The sequence below is a fragment of the Bombina bombina genome, chromosome 3 (genome assembly GCF_027579735.1).
Source record: "Bombina bombina isolate aBomBom1 chromosome 3, aBomBom1.pri, whole genome shotgun sequence".
NCBI classification, from domain to species: Eukaryota; Metazoa; Chordata; class Amphibia; order Anura; family Bombinatoridae; genus Bombina; species Bombina bombina.
In genome coordinates, this window is record NC_069501.1 from 403,353,136 (window position 1) to 403,373,487 (window position 20,352).

At 40.1% G+C, this 20,352-nt stretch overlaps 1 protein-coding gene across 4 annotated transcripts in view; it reads right to left on the bottom strand.

Annotated features, from left to right (window-relative positions):
* Nucleotides 1–598: 598 nt before the first annotated feature.
* The window catches only part of HIPK1 (homeodomain interacting protein kinase 1), a 271,891-nt gene continuing 252,137 nt past the window's right edge, over nt 599–20,352 (bottom strand). For all 4 annotated transcript variants that reach the window (XM_053706570.1, XM_053706571.1, XM_053706572.1 and 1 more), the window contains 2 exons: nt 3,225–3,358; nt 599–1,922 (listed from right to left, as the gene is read on the bottom strand). In XM_053706570.1, the coding sequence (XP_053562545.1) occupies nt 1,425–1,922; nt 3,225–3,358 (632 nt within the window). In that variant the 3' untranslated portion in view covers nt 599–1,424. The remainder of the gene's footprint in view (nt 1,923–3,224; nt 3,359–20,352) is intronic.

Sequence of the window (20,352 nt, forward strand, 5' to 3'; positions counted from 1 at the left end):
TTTTTTATATTTTACAGGGCTGGTCCATCAAAACCAGTTCAGACAGTAGAGAGTTAATTTTTATTCCACTCTAATGTCACTTTGTGTAAAGTAAAAAATATGAACTTGTATTTATTTAGTTTACAATTTTAAACAGTGCCCTTCTAATGTACTGTAAAAGTGAGAGATCATATAAAATGTACATAGCAATATAGCAACTATTAATTTCCTAAATATGAATTATGCTAGAAACTGAAAAGTGAGAAATCATGTCCAAGTCTCATGACATAATTATTATATATATATATATATATATATATATATATATATATATATATATATATATATATATATATATATATATATATATATATATATATATATTTTATTACTACAACACACACACATTTGGCATTATCAGCCACATTACAGCACGTCTGTTCCTTAAAAGCAGAAGTTCATTTATATTCGAAAATAATTAACAAGAATTTAAGAATTTAATAGTTGCATAAAATATATTTCCCCTATTTTGAATTCATTTTAACAGGGTTAGCGTTTTATTTTTACATGATATATTACTAAAATCCCTTAGTATATATTGACCTTGTTAGACACACACTCCGATTTCTGTGGTTTTATTATATTGCTATCAGAATATATATGAACTTCAGCTATTTAAATGCTATCAAACAAATTGCCAATAAACATTTTCCAAAGGTTTGATTGATCTAATGCAGATACCAGTGTGGTTAACACTGTAAAAATGCATCACACTTTGCCAACACATCTTTGTGATTGAAAATGTAAATGTTTGTGCCAACTAAAATAAATTAAACAGATTTTCTTATTGGGAAAACAAAATATTAATGAAATAATGCTATTAATGAAAATAGGAAACAAATAGTTAACTCTTGCAATATAGTAGGTAAACAAAGCAGCTATTTTTTTTACTTTTTAAACACTTTGTGAGGAACAAAAAGGAACTTTTGTTTTTTAACATAAAAGCAAGAAAAAAAAATGTTTTCTAAAACATTTAAAATTAAACATTAAAATGTTTAAAAGATCAAACTTAATTTTCTATACTTAAAAACTAAACTGCAAATATACAGGTCTAAAATAATAAAAATCCCTTAAATATACTGACTAAAATAGCTTGAAAAAATTTAAGATTGTAGCAAGATAATGTATAATAATCACAGTCAATAACTATCCCTCCAAGTACAGAAGCCCAAATTTCTAGCATGATGTGTCCTTTAACTGTGAAGAAACAATACAAGAGAATGCTACGAAGGAGAGACTCAAACCACAGAAAAACTTAACACTGAACAAGCTTACGTGACTACAAGAATGCAGTCATTATTACGGAAGAGTTCCACTTATTTCAAGCATGCTTCTTGGGAATCTCGCTGTATAACAGTCAATCCTTAAAAAGCGTGCAGTCTTTATTATAGGTATGAGTACTGGTTAATATTGGTTGGACTTAGAGGGTATCCAGTGTAAATCGCGGAACCCCTGGAGGCACCAATATATGACTGGGCTGCAAACTGATGAGGGTACTGTGCAGGTGCCAAGTTGGCAGAGGTCAGCAGGCTGGGTCCCACACTGACTGGGACCTGGTGTACCAGAGTACTAGGATGTGTAGCATATGTGGTGTGCCTTGAGGATCCCTGAGGGGAGAACAGGTGAGCAATAGATGTGGTGGATCCCAGGGATGCAGCAGTAGTAGGGGCGTAGGTATACATATGAGGCTGGCTCGCTAAATGGCTGGTGGCTGTTGCCGCTGCTGCAAGGTGGGGATGAACAGTGGAATGTAAGGGGCTGCTCTGCTGAAAAGTGAATGGTGCCTGAGAGATAGATGGGAGCGGTGCAACATAGGCTTGTTGTCTGCGAGAAGACTGGTTCATGTTTCTCTCCTGGGTTCCCATCATAGCCGACGGCTGGTTCTGAAATTACAAAAGATGGACATCAACTCAACTTTCATCTTGCATTGATAACTGGACTGTTGAAGACTATAAATAGAGTTAAGCTGATGTATGAAGGACTCTAAAACCAGGTAGATGCCTCTCTCAGAGTGTATTGACTACTTATCCACAGTTTCATCTCAAAAAAAAAATTAAAAAAAAATTATATACATATTTTTTGTGAGAATAAATTAAGAAAAGCACAGTGTGGATTATGGGACATTTTAGAACGTAAAATGTGTTGTCAGCATTATGTCTTGCATGATATATTCCAAATGGGTGATGGTATGTTATACTAGGCTGTCTACATATTTAATGATGAGTGAAACTGAACATACCAACAATGTTTATTTTGGGCAACAGTGAAGTCAAAATTAAACTTTAATGATTCAGAACATGTAGTTTTAAACAACGGCCCATTACTAGTATCTAATGTGCTTGTTTCTCTTTATATTCTTTTTTGAAAAAACATAATTAGGTAGGATCAGGAACAGTGAAATATGTCTGGGAACTAGAAATGTGCATTTGGATCCTTCGTAAGGATCCAAATGAGGATGTAGGCAGCCGCTTGTGCCGTTTGGATCTTTTCATAGCCAGATTGATTCTAATAAAATATCTCCACACTTAGATCTGGATTTGCACAGATCTTAGTGTGGTGATCTTTCACTAGAATCAATTTGGCAATGAACAGATCCGAAAGGAAAGCAACGCTGCCTATTTCCGCATTCGGATCCTGGCGAAGGGTCTGAACGCACATCTCTACTGGGAGCTAACTGCTGATTGATGGCTAAACATTAATGTCCCTTTAAAGGGACACTGAACCCAAATTTTTTATTTCATGATTCAGATAGAGCATGCAATTTTAATCAACTTTCCAATTTACTCCTCTTAATTTTTCTTCGTGCTCTTTCTATCTTTATTTGAAAATCATAAATTTAAATCTTAGCAGCCAGCCTATTTTAGGTTCAGCACCATGGATAGCGCTTGCTTATTGGAGGCTGACATTTACTCACCAATAAGCAAGCATAACCCAGGTTCTCAACCAAAGATGGGCCGGTTCCTATGCATCACATTCCTGCTTTTTAAATAGAGAACAAGAAAAATTAATAGGAGTAAATTAGAAAGTTACTTAAAATTGCATGCTCTATCTGAATCATTAATGAAAAAAAAATTGTGTTTAGTGTCCCTTTAAGTCATAAATAAGCATTTCTAGATAAGTAATGTATCAAACACTCATTGGATGTTTTTCATAATGTTCAAACCAATTTCCTCATAGTGTGTTACCTGGCTGAGGTTGAGAGGCTGTACTCCATTTACCATGCGGTGTGAGCGATAACCCGTTTGAGTAATACAGCTACTGGATGATTGTCCATTTGAAGCGGTGGAACTTTTTACTTTCCCGCTATTACTCAAGATGCCTGCAGAATGACATTAAAAAAAAAACGATCATTTAGGATTCAACACACATCGTGAAGTAAGTTTGTGATATAAAATGTCTGCTAATAGCTGAAATAAACTCAGCATACTGGCATCTTTTATCTGTCCAGGAAAGAATCTTGGAGCATATACAGACAATTTTAGGCTTGTGCACCAGACAAATGGTCAAGCACAGAATGCTAAAAACCCAAGCAATCTAGAAAGGGAAAAGGGTGAGAGTTCACATCTGTAAATGCCTGTGGTATAACCTTTAAGTCAACTTAATACCTACCCAGTCACTGATTCAGGGGGAAGAAAAACATAAATTATGCTTACTTGATAATTTAATTTCCTTCTGTATGAGGAGAGTCAACAGCATCATTCCTTACTGTTGGGAAATACTGAACCTGGCAACCAGGAGGAGGCAAAGACACCCCAGCCAAAGGCTCAAATACTCCCCCCTACTTCCCTCCCATCCCAGTCATTCTGCCAAGGGAACAAGGAACAGTAGGAGAAATATCAGGGTATAAATGGTGAGAAAAAACGAATTTTGGTCCGCCTATCTGAGTATACGGACAGGGGCCATGGACTCTCCTCATACAGAAGGAAATTAAATTATCAGGTAAGTATAATTTATGTTTTCCATCTTAATATGAGGAGAGTCCACGGCATCATTCCTTACTGTTGGGAAAACTTTACCCAACCTCTAGAGGACACTAAATGATAACGGGAGGGGTAAAGCAAATGCACACCCTAATCTAAGGGCACCACAGCCTGCAAAACCTTTCTCCCAAAAGCTGCTTCAGCCGAAGCAAAAACATTAAATTTGTAGAATTTTGAAAAAGTATGTAAGGAGGACCAGGTAGCCGCCTTACAAATCTGATCCATAGAGGCCTCGTTCTTAAAGGCCCAAGAGGAAGCCACCGCTCTAGGGATGCGCCGCTGACTCGTAAACCAAGCAAATAATATTCCTCAACCAAAAAAAGATAAGGAAGTCGAAAAGGCCTTCAGACCCTTACACTTCCCAGAGTAGATAACAAACAAGGACAAAGTTTGTCTAAAATCCTTAGTATCTTTAAGATAAAACTTCAAAGCTCGAACGACATCCAGATTATGAAGTAAGAGTTCCTGAAGCTCCAGCAACCGCCGCTGCCAGTTGAAATAAATATCCTGTATGTTGAAACATCGTTAACAGAGTTTCTATCTTCTTGTCCATGGGCTCTTTAAACAACGAACTATCACCAAGCGGGATAGTAGTACGCTTAGCAAGCGTGGAGATAGCGCCATCCATCTTGGGGATGGAACCCCACAACTCCAATTGAGAATCCGGAATAATTTCTTAAAGGAAGAAGGGGAAAAAGAATAACCAAGTCTTTCCCATTCATTCATAATGTTTGCCATCTTTACGGGAACCGGGAAAATCTGTGGTACAACCCTGTCCTCGTAGAACTTATCTAATTTAGAAATCAAAGGTTCCTCAGGCAATTTAGGCTCATGGACCTCTAAAGTAGCCAAAACTTTCTTTAGCAGAAAACAAATGTTCAACCCTAAATCTAAAGTCTGGTACCTCCACAGCAGATTCCGACCCAGAAAGAGCATCCTCTAAAGTATTAGAGGCGTCTTCATCAGCGGATAACCTTGTATCAGATAAACCCAACAAGCTAGCAGATGACCCCTGGGAAGGATAGCAATATTTGACCTTTTGCTTGCGCTTAGCAGGGCGAGGTAAAGCACTAAAGGCCACAGACACTGCCGTTTGTAACTGCTCAGTAAAGTCTGGCGGTAAAAGGGCCCCTCCAGATGGAGGATTAGGAGTGCTACGGGAAGCTGCATGTGTATTAGGAGATGACTGTAGGGTGCGCACCTCACAGGACGGAGACTCCTCAGAGGTGGACAGCTCAGTGGTACTAAACATATTAACCTTCTTTGACATGATTACGTTATCAAGGCATGTGGAATATAATTGAGCAGGTGGATATACCGTAGCCTCCACACAATATAGACAGGTATTAGACTTAGGTAAAGAAGGAGTACCCTCTAACACATCAAAATCCTCCATAGCGTGTGCTTATAAAAAAAAACAACAACAAAAAAACGGCACCTTTATACCCTCAATGGCTGGGGCACTCACCACCTCCTATGACCCAGGCCCAACAGAGAAACCACTTTGTCTCTGGTAAACTGCACGGTCAGGAAAAAGGAAATCAGTGTGACCACACCCGGTCACATGGTGCGCAATGCTATAGAAAAAAAAAGCACGCCAAGCCATGCAGGCTGCGCAGTTCACCAAAACGAAAGTAAAACCTGTACGTTTCAACATCTGCCTGAACCTCATCTCATACTTGTCGCAGCATAATCATAATAAATAAACTATGTGATTAATCCCCCCTGTTCAAAAATCCAGCTCCGGATATATTAACCCTTGATTCCATACAGATAAGAGTCACATTGTGACCCTTTCTTCTTGCGTTATATTTGTATAAAAAAATGAAACTTTTACCGGAATCTATGCAGTGGAACAGAAACACAGCCTCTCAAGTTTGACAGTCCTGTAGCATTGCTCCTGACATGGACTTGAAGGAAGGAAGCAGTGAAACTTGTCAACACTGATTGTTTAGGAGCTGTTAATACGAGTTTGAATGGATTCGCAGGAAGACTCCCCTGCATCTCCAGACTAACATTCGTCAATGCTCTCACTGAGAGGCTGACAAAACGACTTAAAACTCCAGTCCCAATTCGAATGGCAGAAACCGTTCATAAGGAACTACTTTGAATCTTCTCTGCCAACCTCCTGTGACGAAAGGCAAAGAATGACTGGGATGTGAGGGAAGTATTTGAGTCTTTGGCTGGGGTGTCTTTGCTTCCCACTGGTGGCCAGGTTCAGCATTTCCCAACAGTAAGGAATGATGCCGTGGACTCTACTCATATTAAGAAGGGAAAAAAAAAACAAAAAAAAAAAAAAACATAATTTATGTAAGAACTTACCTAACAAATTAATTTCTTTCATATTGGCAAGAGTACATGAGCTAGTGACATATGGGATATACAATCCTACCAGGGGGGGCAAAGTTTCCCAAACCTCAAAATACCAATAAATACACCTCTCACCACACCCACAATTCAGTTTAACGAATAGCCAAGTAGTGGGGTGATAGAACAAAAAGGAGTAAAAAGCATCATAAAAAGGAACTGGAAATATAATTGTGCTTTATACAAAAAAACATAACCACCATAAAAAGGGTGGGTCTCATTGCCAATATGAAAGAAATTAATTTATCAGGTAAGTTCTTACACAAATTATGTTTTCTTTCATGTAAATGGTAAGAGTCCATGAGCTAGTGACGTATGGTATAGTAATACCCAAGATGTGGAACTCCACAGAAGAGTCACTAGAGAGGGAGGGATAAAATCAAAACAGCCATTTTCCGCTAAAAAAAATTAAATCCACAACCAAAAAAAAAATAAGTTTTTCTCATAATTGAAAAGAAAAAAATTAAAACATAAGCAGAACTGAAACAGCTGCCTGAAGAACTTTACTACCAAAAACTGCTTCCAAAGAGGCAAATACATAAAAACGGTAGAATTTAGTAAATGTATGCAAAGAAGACCAAGTCGCTGCTTTGCAAATCTGATTAACTGAAGCTTTATTCTTAAAAGCCCACGATGTGGAGACTGATCTAGTAGAATGAGCTGTGATTCTCTGAGGCGGGGCCTGACCAGACTCCAAATAAGTCTTATGAATCAAAAGCTTTAACCAAGATGCCAAGGAAATGGCAGAAGCTTTCTGACCTATCCTAGAACCAGAAAAAAACAAATAGACTAGAAGTCTTCCTGAAATCTTTAGTAGCTTCAACATAATATTTCAAAGCTCTTACAACATCCAGAGAATGCAAGGATCTTTCCAAAGAATTCTTAGGATTAGGACACAAAGAGGGGACAACAATTTCCCTATTAATGTTGTTAGAATTCACAATTTAGGTAAAAATTTAAATGAAGTCCGCAAAACTGCCTTATCTTGATGAAAAATCAGAAAAAGGTGACACAAGAAAGAGCAGATAATTCAGAAACTCTTCTAGCAGAAGAGATAGGCAAAAGGAACAACACTTTCCAAGAAAGCGGTTTAAAATCCAAAGAATGCATAGGCTCAAAAGACTCCAAGGAGGATAAATTGATTTAATGACAGGCTTGATACAGACCAAAGCCTAAACAAAACAGTGAATATCAGGAAGCTTAGCAATCTTTCTGTGAAATAAAACAAAGAGCAGAGATTTGTCCCTTTGAGGAACTTGCAGACAAACCTTTATCCAAACCATCCTAAAGAAACTGTAAAATTCTAGGAATTCTAAAAGAATGCCAGGAGAAATTATGAGAACACCATGAAATATAAGTCTTTCAAACTCGATAATAAATCTTCCTAGAAACAGACTTTACGAGCCTGTAACATAATCACTGAGTCAGAGAAACCTCGATGACCAAGCACTAAGCGTTGAATTTCCATACCTTCAAATTCAATGATTTGATATCCTTATGGAAAAACGGTCCTTGAGACAGAAGGTCTGGTATTAAAGGAAGTGGCCAAGGTTGACAACTGGACATCCAGACAAGGTCCGCATACCAGAACCTGTGAGGCCATGCTGATGCTACCAGAAACTCAAACAAATGTTCCATGATGATCTTGGAGATCACTCTTGGAAGAACTAGAAGAAGAATAAGCAGGTTGGTAAAACCAAGGAACTGCTAACGCATCCATCGACTCCACCTGAGGATCCCTGGACCTGGACAGGTACCTGGGAAGTCTCTTGTTTATATGGGTAGCCATCAGATCTATTTCTGGAAGACCCCACATCTGAACAATCTGAAAAAAACACATCTGGATGGAGACCACTCCCCCGGATGTAAAGTCTGACGGCTGAGATAATCAGTTTCCCAATTGTCTACACCAGGGATATGTACTGCAGGAATTAGACAAGAGCTGGATTCTGCCCAAGAAATTATCCAAGATACTTCTATCATAGCTAGGGGACTACGAGTCCAACCCTGATGATTGACATATGCCACAGTTGTGATATTGTCGGTCTGAAAACAAATGAATGATCCTCTCTTCAACAGAGGCCAAACCTGAAGAGCCCTGAAAATAGCACAGAGTTCTAAAATATTGATTGGTAACCTCGCCTCTTGAGATTTCCAAACCCCTTGTGCTGTCAGAGATCCCCAGACAGCTCCCCAACCTGAAAGACTTGCATCTGTTGTCATTACAGTCCAGGTTGGATGAACAAAAGAGGCCAGTTGAATTACACGGTGGTGATTTAATCATTGATATTAATTGTGATATCTTTGTATAATCCCTGCACCATTCACCATACAAGCTGGGAAGGTCTCATATGAAAACGAGCAAAGGGGATTGTGTCCAATGCTGCAGTCATGAGACCTAAAACCTCCATGTACATAGCCACTGAAGGGAATGATTGAGACTTAAGGTTCTGACAGGCTGAAACCAATTTCATTTGTCTCTTTTCTGTTAGAGACAGAGTCATGGATATAGAATCCTTGTCTGAGGAAACATGGAACTTTTTGGTAAATTGATCCTCCAACCATATCTTTGAAGAAACAACACTAGTTGATTTGTGTGAGATTCGGCAAAATGTAAAGACTGAGCTAGTACCAAGATATCGTCCAAATAAGGAAACACTGCAATACCCTGTTCTCTGATTACAGAGAGTAGGGCACCGAGAACTGTCGCTAGGCCAAATGGAAGAGCGACAAATTGGTAATGCTTGTCTAGAAAAGAGAATCTCAGAAACCAATAGTGGTCTGGATGAATTGGAATATGAAGATATGCATCCTGTAAGTCTATCGTGGACATATAATGACCTTGCTGAACAAAAGGCAGAATAGTCCTTATAGTCACCATTTTGAAAGTTGGCACTCTCACAAAACGGTTCAAAATTTTCAGATCCAGAACTGGCCTGAATGAATAGATTTGAATAAAACCCCAGACCGTTCCTGAAACGGAACTGGTATAATTACCCCTGAAAGCTCTAGATCTGAAACACACTTAAAAAAGCCTGAGCCTTCACTGGATTTGCTGGAATGCGAGAGAGAAAAAATCTTCTCAAAGGAGGTCTTACTCTGAAACCAATTCGATAACCTTGACAGACAACTGCTAAAAAATTTAATCTGCCCCCCACCAGCTGAGCAGGAATGAGGGCTGCACCTTCATGCAGACTTGGGGGCTGGCTTTGGTTTCTTTGGGGGAAGGATTGGCTGTTCCTTATTCTGTCGAAAAGAACGAAAACGATTAGAAGCTTTAGATTTATCTTTAGATCTTTTATCATGGAGGTAAAAAAAAACTCCCTTCCCCCCAGTAACAGTTGACATAATTGAATCCAATGGAGGACCAAATAAATTGTTACCTTGTAAAGAAAGAGATAGTAATCTAGACTTCGATACCATGTCAGCATTCAAATATTTTAGCCACAAAGCTCTTCTAGCTAAAATAGCTAAATACATAGATTTAACATCAATTTTGATGATATCAAAAATAGCATCACTGATAAAATTATTAGCATGTTGAAGCAAGCAAACAATACTAGACAAATCAGGATCTGTTTCCTGTTGCGCTAAACTTTCCAACCAAAAAGTTGATGCAGCTGCAACATCAGCCATAGAAATGGCAGGCATGAGAAGATAGTAAGAATATAAATAAGCTTTCCTTAGATAAGATTAAAGTTTCCTATCTAAAGGGTCCTTAAAGGAAGTACTATCTTCCATAGGGATAGTAGTATGTTTGGCAAGAGTAGAGATAGTCCCATCAACTTTGGGGATTTTTTCCCAAAACTCCAATCTAATTGCTGGCAAATAATACAACTTTTTAAACCTAGTAGAAGGAATGAAAGAAGTACCAGGCCTATTCCATTCCTTTGAAATCATATCAGAAATAGCATCAGGAACTGGAAAAACCTCTGGAGTAACCACAGGAGATTTATAAACAAAATTTAAACGTTGACTAGTGTTAATATCAAGAGGACTAGTTTCCTCAATATGCAAAGTAATCAACACCTCTTAACAATGAACGAATATACTCCATCTTAGATCCTCATCAGAGGAGGATAAATAAGTATGTTGTCGGGAATTTGAAATTTCATCAACTTTATGAGAAGTTTTAAAAGACCTTTTACGTTTATTAGAAGGCAGAATAGCAGACAAAGCCTTCTGAATTGCATCTGCAATAAAATCTTTTATATTCACAGGGATATCATGTACATTAGATGTTGAAGGAACAACAGGCATTGTACTAGTATTAATGGATACATTCTCTGCATGTAAAAGCTTATCATGACAACTGTTACATACTACCACTGGAGATATAATCTCCGCTAACTTACAACAGATACACTAATCTTTGGTAGAACTGTTATCATGCAGCAGGAATCCAACAGTGGTTTCTGAGACAGTATCAGACTGAGACATCTTGCAAATGTAAGAGAAAAAACAACATATAAAGCAAAATTATCAATTTCCTTATATGGCAGTTTCAGGAATGGGCAAAAAAATGCAAACAGCATAGCCCTCTGAGCATAAAAAAGGCAAAAGGGATATAGGAAGTGGGGTTTCAATAATTCAATTATTTGGCGCCAAGTATGACGTGCAACGCAAAATGAATTTTTTTAGCGCTAACAACATCCGGAAATGACGCAACTCGCATCATGGCAGACGCAACCTTGTGCAAGGAATCTGGCGTCAACCAAGACACCGGAAATGGCGAATTTGCGTCACCGAACGTACATTCACGCCAAAAACTTCTCGCGCCAAGAATGATGCAATAAATATTAGCATTTTGCGGCCTCGCAAGCCTAATTTTGCCCACGAAGATTTATGAAAACAGTCAATTTTGAAGAAAAGACTATACCCCAGGTAAGAAAAAATTACTTCCTAAATAGGTTTCCCAATTTTGAAACTATTTTGAAACTGCACAAGGAAAGATACATAAACCTGACTCATGGCAAATATAAGTACAATACATATATTTAGAACTTTACATTAATACATGTAGTGCCAAACCATAGCTGAGAGTGTCTTAAGTAATTAAAAACATAATTTATGTAAGAATTTACCTGATAAATTCATTTCTTTCATATTGGCAAGAGTCCATGAGCTAGTGACGTATGGGATATACATTCCTACCAGGAGGGGCAAAGTTTCCCAAACCTCAAAATGCCTATAAATACACCCCCCACCGCACCCAAAATTCAGTTTAACAAATAGCCAAGAAGTGGGATAAGAAGGAGCGAAAGCATCAACAAGGAATTGGAATAATTGTGCTTTATACAAAAAAAAAAAAAAATCATAACCATCACAAAAAGGGTGGGCCTCATGGACTCTTGCCAATATGAAAGAAATGAATTTATCAGGTAAATTCTTACATAAATTATCTTTTCTTTCATGTAATTGGCAAGAGTCCATGAGCTAGTGACGTATGGGATAGCAAATACCCAAGATGTGGAACTCCAGGCAAGAGTCACTAGAGAGGGAGGGATAAAAATAAAGAAAGCTAATTCCGCTGAAAAAATAATCCACAACCCAAATCAAAAGTTTTAATCTTTATAATGAAAAAAAACTGAAAATATAAGCAGAAGAATCAAACTGAAACAGCTGCCTGAAGAACTTTTCTACCAAAAACTGCTTCTGAAGAAGAGAAAACATCAAAATGGTAGAATTTAGTAAAAGTATGCAAAGACGACCAAGTTGCTGCTTTGCAAATCTGATCAACAGAAGCTTCATTCTTAAAAGCCCAGGAAGTAGAAACTGACCTAGTAGAATGAGCCGTAATCCTCTGAGGCGGGGATTTACCCGACTCCAAATAAGCATGATGAATCAAAAGCTTTAACCAAGACGCCAAAGAAATGGCAGAAGCCTTCTGACCTTTCCTAGAACCAGAAAAGATAACAAATAGAAAAGATAACAAAAAGATAATAAATCTTTAGTAGCTTCAACATAATATTTCAAAGCTCTTACCACGTCCAAAGAATGTAAAGATCTTTCCAAAGAATTCTTAGGATTAGGACACAACGAAGGGACAACAATTTCTCTACTAATGTTGTTGGAATTCACAAACTTAGGTAAAAATTTAAATGATGTCCGCAAAACTGCCTTATCCTGATGAAAAATCAGAAAAGGAGACTCACAAGAAAGAGCAGATAATTCAGAAACTCTTCTAGCAGAAGAGATGGCCAAAAGGAACAATACTTTCCAAGAAAGTAATTTAATGTCCAGAGAATGCATAGGCTCAAACTGAGGAGCCTGTAAAGCCCTCAAAACCAAATTAAGGCTCCAAGGAGGAGAGATTGGCTTAATGACAGGCTTGATATGAACCAAAGCCTGTACAAAACAATGAATATTAGGAAGATTAGCAATTTCTCTGTGAAACAGAACAGAAAGAGCAGAGATTTGTCCTTTCAAGGAACTTGCAGACAAGCCCTTATCCAAACCATCCTGAAGAAACTGTAAAATTCTAGGAATTCTAAAAGAATGCCAAGAGAATTTATGAGAATAAGACCATGAAATGTAAGTCTTCCAAACTCGGTAATAAATCTTTCTAAACACAGATTTGCGAGCCTGCAAAATAATATTAATCACTGAGTCAGAGAAACCTCTATGACTAAGCACTAGGCGTTCAATCTCCATACCTTCAAATTTAATGATTTGAGATCCTGATGGAAAAATGGACCTTGAGATAGAAGGTCTGGCCTTAACAGAAGTGGCCAAGGTTGGCAACTGGACATCCGAACAAGATCCGCATACCAAAACCTGCGAGGCAATGCTGGAGCCACCAGCAGTACAAATGAACGTTTCATTATGATTTTGGAAATCACTCTTGGAAGAAGAACTAGATTCGGAAAGATATAAGCAGGTTGATAATTCCAAGGAAGTGAGAACGCATCCACTGCTTCCGCCTGAGGATCCCTGGACAGATACCTGGGAATTTTCCAGTTTAGATGAGAAGCCATCAGATCTATTTCTGGAAGCCCCCACATCTGAACAAACTGAAGAAACACATCTGGGCGAAGAGACCATTCTCCCGGATGTAAAGTCTGGCGACTGAGATAATCCGCTTCCCAATTGTCAATACCTGGGATATGGACCGCAGAGAATAGACAGGAGCTGGATTCCGCCCATGCAAGTATCCGAGATACTTCTTTCATAGCTTGAGGACTGCGAGTCCCACCTTGATGATTGACATACACCACGGTTGTGACATTGTCTATCTGAAAACAAATAAACGGTTCACTCTTCAGAAGAGGCCAAAACTGAAGAGCTCTGAGAATCGCAAAAAAAAGTTCCAAAATATTGATTGGTAATCTCGCCTCTTGAGATTTCCAAACCCCCTGCGCTTTCAGAGATCCCCAGACAGCTCCCCAACTTGAAAGACTTGCATCTGTTGTAATCACAGTCCAGGTTGGACGAACAAAAGAGGCCCCCTGAACCAAACAATGGTGATCTAACCACCAAGTCAGAGATAGTTGAATATTGGGATTTAAGGATATTAATTGTCATATCTTTGTATAATCTCTGCACCATTGGCTCAGCATACAAAGCTGAAGAGGTCTCATGTAAAAACGAGCAAAGGGGATTGCGTCCAATGCTGCAGTCATGAGACCTAAAACCTCCATGCACATAGCTACTGAAGGGAATAACTGAGACTGAAGGTTCCGGCAAGCTGAAACCAATTTCAGACGTCTTGTCTGTTAGAGACAAAGTCATGGATACTGAATCTATTTGGAATCCAAAAAAGGTTACCCTTGTCTGAGGAATCAAGGAACTTTTTGGTAAATTGATCCTCCAACCATGTCTTTGAAGAAACAACACTAGTTGATTTGTGTGAGATTCTGCAAAATGTAAAGACTGAGCAAGTACCAAGATATCGTCCAAATAAGGAAACACCGCAATACCCCGTTCTCTGATTACAGAGAGTAGGGCACCGAGAACCTTTGAAAAGATCCTTGGAGCTGTTGCTAAGCCAAAAAGGAAGAGCAACAAATTGGTAATGCTGGTCTAGAAAAGAGAATCTCAGGAACTGATAGTGATCTGGATGAATCGGAATATGAAGATATGCATCCTGTAAGTCTATTGTGGACATATAATGCCCTTGCTGAACAAAAGGCAGACTAGTCCTTACAGTCATCATTTTGAATGTTGGTATTCTTACATAACGATTCAAAATCTTTAGATCCAGAACTGGTCTGAAATAATTCTCTTTCTTTGGAACAATGAACAGATTTGAATAAAACCCCAGACCCTGTTCCAGATATGGAACTGGCACAATTACCCCGGAAAACTCCAGGTCTGAAACACACTTCAGGAAAGCCTGAGCTTTTACTGGGTTTACTGGAATGCTTGAGAGAAAGAAACTTCTCACAGGCGGTCTTACCTTGAAACCTATTCTGTACCCTTGAGAAACAATGTTCTGGATCCAATGATTTTGGATTGAATTGATCCAAACATCTTTGAAAAAACATAATTTATGCTTACCTGATAAATTTATTTCTCTTGTGGTGTATCCAGTCCACGGATCATCCATTACTTGTGGGATATTCTCCTTCCCAACAGGAAGTTGCAAGAGGATCACCCACAGTAGAGCTGCTATATAGCTCCTCCCCTCACTTCCATATCCAGTCATTCGACCGAAACAAGACGAGAAAGGAGAAACCATAGGGTGCAGTGGTGACTGTAGTTTAATTAAAATTTAGACCTGCCTTAAAAGGACAGGGCGGGCCGTGGACTGGATACACTACAAGAGAAATAAATTTATCAGGTAAGCATAAATTATGTTTTCTCTTGTTAAGTGTATCCAATCCACGGATCATCCATTACTTATGGGATACCAATACCAAAGCTAAAGTACACGGATGATGGGAGGGACAAGGCAGGATTAAACGGAAGGAACCACTGCCTGAAGAACCTCTCTCCCAAAAACAGCCTCCGAAGAAGCAAAAGTATCAAATTTGTAAAATTTTGAAAAGGTGTGAAGCGAAGACCAAGTCGCAGCCTTGCAAATCTGTTCAACAGAGGCCTCATTTTTAAAGGCCCAGGTGGAAGCCACAGCTCTAGTAGAATGAGCTGTAATCCTTTCAGGGGGCTGCTGTCCAGCAGTCTCATAGGCTAAGCGAATTATGCTCCGAAGCCAAAAGGAAAGAGGTTGCCGAAGGTTTTTGACCTCTCCTATGTGCAGAGTAAACGACAAACAGGGAAAATGTTTGGCGAAAATCTTTAGTAGCTTGTAAGTAAAACTTCAAGGCACGGACTACGTCCAGATTATGTAAAAGACGTTCCTTCTTTGAAGAAGGATTAGGACACAATGATGGAACAAGAATCTCTTGATTGATATTCTTGTTAGAAACCACCTTAGGTAAAAACCCAGGTTTGGTACGCAGAACTACCTTATCTGCATGAAAAATCAGATAAGGAGAATCACATTGTAAGGCAGATAGCTCAGAGACTCTTCGAGCCGAGGAAATAGCCATCAAAAACAGAACTTTCCAAGATAAAAGTTTAATATCAATGGAATGAAGGGGTTCAAACGGAACTCCTTGAAGAACTTTAAGAACCAAGTTTAAGCTCCACGGGGGAGCAACAGTTTTAAACACAGGCTTAATTCTAACCAAAGCCTGACAAAATGCCTGGACGTCTGGAACCTCTGCCAGACGCTTGTGCAAAAGAATAGACAGAGCAGAAATCTGTCCTTTTAAAGAACTAGCTGATAATCCTTTGTCCAAACCCTCTTGGAGAAAGGACAATATCCTAGGAATCCTAACCTTACTCCATGAGTAATTCTTGGATTCACACCAATAAAGATATTTACGCCATATCTTATGGTAGATTTTCCTGGTGACAGGCTTTCGTGCCTGTATTAAGGTATCAATGACTGACTCGGAGAAGCCACGCCTTGATAGAATCAAGCGTTCAATCTCCATGCAGTCAGTCTCAGAGAAATTAGATTTGGATGATTGAAAGGACCTTGTATTAGAAGGTCCTGCCTCAGAGGCAGAGTCCATGGTGGAAAGGATGACATGTCCACTAGGTCTGCATACCAGGTCCTGCGTGGCCACGCAGGCGCTATCAGAATCACAGATGCTCTCTCCTGCTTGATTTTGGCAATCAGTCGAGGGAGCAGAGGAAACGGTGGAAACACATAAGCCAGGTTGAAGAACCAAGGAGCTGCTAGAGCATCTATCAGCGTCGCTCCCGGGTCCCTGGACCTGGATCCATAACAAGGAAGCTTGGCGTTCTGGCGAGACGCCATGAGATCCAGTTCTGGTTTGCCCCAAAGACGGATCAGTTGAGCAAACACCTCCGGATGGAGTTCCCACTCCCCACGGATGAAAAGTCTGACGACTTAGAAAATCCGCCTCCCAGTTCTCTACGCCTGGGATGTGGATCGCTGACAGGTGGCAAGAGTGAGACTCTGCCCAGCGAATTATCTTTGAGACTTCTAACATCGCTAGGGAACTCCTGGTTCCCCTTTGATGGTTGATGTAAGCCACAGTCGTGATGTTGTCCGACTGAAATCTGATGAACCTCAGGGTTGCTAACTGAGGCCAAGCTAGAAGAGCATTGAATATTGCTCTTAACTCCAGAATATTTATTGGGAGGAGTTTCTCCTCCTGAGTCCACGATCCCTTAGCCTTCAGGGAGTTCCAGACTGCGCCCCAACCTAGAAGGCTGGCATCTGTTGTTACAATCGTCCAATCTGGCCTGCGAAAGGTCATACCCTTGGACAGATGGACCCGAGATAGCCACCAGAGAAGAGAATCTCTGGTCTCTTGATTCAGATTTAGTAGAGGGGACAAATCTGAGTAATCCCCATTCCACTGACATAGCATGCATAATTGCAGCGGTCTGAGATGCAGGCACGCAAATGGCACTATGTCCATTGCCACTACCATTAAGCCGATTACTTCCATACACTGAGCCACTGACTGACGTGGAATGGAATGAAGGACACGGCAAGCATTTAGAAGTTTTGATAACCTGGACTCCGTCAGGTAAATTTTCATCTCTACAGAATCTATAAGAGTCCCTAGGAAGGTGACTCTTGTGAGTGGGGATAGAGATCTCTTTTCCACGTTCACTTTCCACCCATGCGACCTCAGAAATGCCAGAACTATCTCTGTATGAGACTTGGCAATTTAAATGCTTGACGTCTGTATCAGGATGTCGTCTAGATACGGAGCCACCGCTATGCCTCGCGATCTTAGAACCACCAGAAGTGAGCCCAGAACCTTTGTAAAAATTCTCGGGGCTGTGGCCAACCCGAAGGGAAGATCTACAAATTGGTAATGCAAACCTTAGGAACCAATGATGATCTTTGTGAATCGGTATGTGAAGGTAGGCATCCTTTAAGTCCACTGTGGTCATGTACTGACCCTCTTGGATCATGGGTAGGATGGTCCGAATAGTTTCCATTTTGAATGATGGAACTCTGAGGAATTTGTTTAAGATCTTTAGATCCAAGATTGGTCTGAAGGTTCCCTCTTTCTTGGGAACCACAAACAGATTTGAATAAAACCCCTGTCCCTGTTCCGTCCGTGGAACTGGATGGATCACTCCCATTACTAGGAGGTCTTGCACACAGCTTAGGAATGCCTCTTTCTTTATCTGGTTTGCTGATAACCTTGAAAGATGAAATCTCCCTTGTGGAGGAGAAGCTTTGAAGTCCAGAAGATATCCCTGAGATATGATCTCCAACGCCCAGGAAACCTGAACATCTCTTGCCCACGCCTGGGCGAAGAGAGAAAGTCTGCCCCCCACTAGATCCGTTTCCGGATAGGGGGCCGTTCCTTCATGCTGTCTTGGGGGCAGCAGCAGGTTTTCTGGCCTGCTTGCCCTTGTTCCAGGCCTGGTTAGGTTTCCAGGCCTGTCAGGAATGAGCAACAGTTCCCTCTTGTTTTGAAGCGGAGGAAGTTGATGCTGCTCCTGCCTTGAAATTTCGAAAGGCACGAAAATTAGACTGTTTGGCCTTTGATTTGGCCCTGTCCTGAAGAAGGGTATGACCCTTGCCTCCAGTAATGTCAGCAATAATTTCCTTCAAGCCAGGCCCGAATAAGGTCTGCCCCTTGAAAGGAATGTTGAGTAACTTAGACTTTGAAGTCATGTCAGCTGACCAGGATTTAAGCCATAGCGCCCTACGCGCCTGGATGGCGAATCCGGAATTCTTAGCCGTTAGTTTAGTCAAATGAACAATGGCATCAGAAACAAAAGAGTTAGCTAGCTTAAGCGTTCTAAGCTTGTCAATAATTTCCTCCAATGGAGCTGTATGGATGGCCTCTTCCAGGGCCTCAAACCAGAATGCCGCCGCAGCAGTGACAGGAGCAATGCATGCAAGGGGCTGCAAAATAAAACCTTGTTGAATTAACATTTTCTTAAGGTAACCCTCCAATTTTTTATCCATTTGATCTGAAAAAGCACAACTGTCCTCAACCGGGATAGTGGTACGCTTTGCTAAAGTAGAAACTGCTCCCTCCACCTTAGGGACCGTCTGCCATAAGTCCCGTGTAGTGGCGTCTATTGGAAACATTTTTCTAAATATAGGAGGTGGGGAAAAGGGCACACCGGGTCTATCCCACTCCTTGCTAATAATTTCTGTAAGCCTTTTAGGTATAGGAAAAACGTCAGTACACACCGGCACCGCATAGTATCTATCCAGCCTACACAATTTCTCTGGAATTGCAACTGTGTTACAGTCATTCAGAGCAGCTAATACCTCCCCAAGCAATACACAGAGGTTCTCAAGCTTAAATTTAAAATTAGAAATCTCTGAATCAGGTTTCCCCGAGTCAGAGATGTCACCCACAGAATGAAGCTCTCCGTCCTCATGTTCTGCATACTGTGACGCAGTATCAGACATGGCTCTTACAGCATCTACGCGCTCTGTATCTCGTCTAACCCCAGAGCTATCGCGCTTGCCTCTTAATTCAGGCAATCTAGATAATACCTCTGACTGGGTATTATTCATGATTGCAGCCATGTCCTGCAAAGTAATCGCTATGGGCGTCCCTGATGTAATTGGCGCCATATTAGCGTGCGTCCCCTGAGCGGGAGGCGAAGGGTCTGACACGTGGGGAGAGTTAGTCGGCATAACTTCCCCCTCGACAGAACCCTCTGGTGATAATTCTTTTATAGATAAAGACTGATCTTTACTGTTTAAGGTGAAATCAATACATTTAGTACACATTCTCCTATGGGGCTCCACCATGGCTTTCACACATAATGAACAAGTAGGTTCCTCTGTATCAAACATGTTTAAACAGACTAGCAATGAGACTAGCAAGCTTGGAAAACACTTAAAAGAAGTTTACAAGCAATATAAAAAACGTTACTGCGCCTTTAAGAAACACAAATTTTGTCCAAATTTGAAATAACAGTGAAAAAAGGCAGTTACACCAACGAAATTTTTACAGTGTATGTAACAAGTTAGCAGAGCATTGCACCCACTTGCAAATGGATGATTAACCCCTTAATACCAAAAACGGAATAACAAATGACAAAAACGTTTTTTAAACAGTCACAACAACTGCCACAGCTCTACTGTGGCTTTTTACCTCCCTCAATACGACTTTTGAAGCCTTTTGAGCCCTTCAGAGAAGTCCTGGAACATGCAGGAAGAAGCTGGATGTCTGTGTCTGTAATTTTTTCTGCGCAAAAAGCGCTAAAATAGGCCCCTCCCACTCATATTACAACGGTGGAAAGCCTCCAGGAACTGTTTCTAGGCAAAATTCAAGCCAACCATGTGGAAAAAACTAGGCCCCAATAAGTTTTATCACCAAACATATATAAAAAACGATTAAACATGCCAGCAAACGTTTTAAAATACACTTTTATAAGAGTATGTATCTCTATTAATAAGCCTGATACCAGTCGCTATCACTGCATTTAAGGCTTTACTTACATTACTTCGGTATCAGCAGCATTTTCTAGGAAATTCCATCCCTAGAAAAAT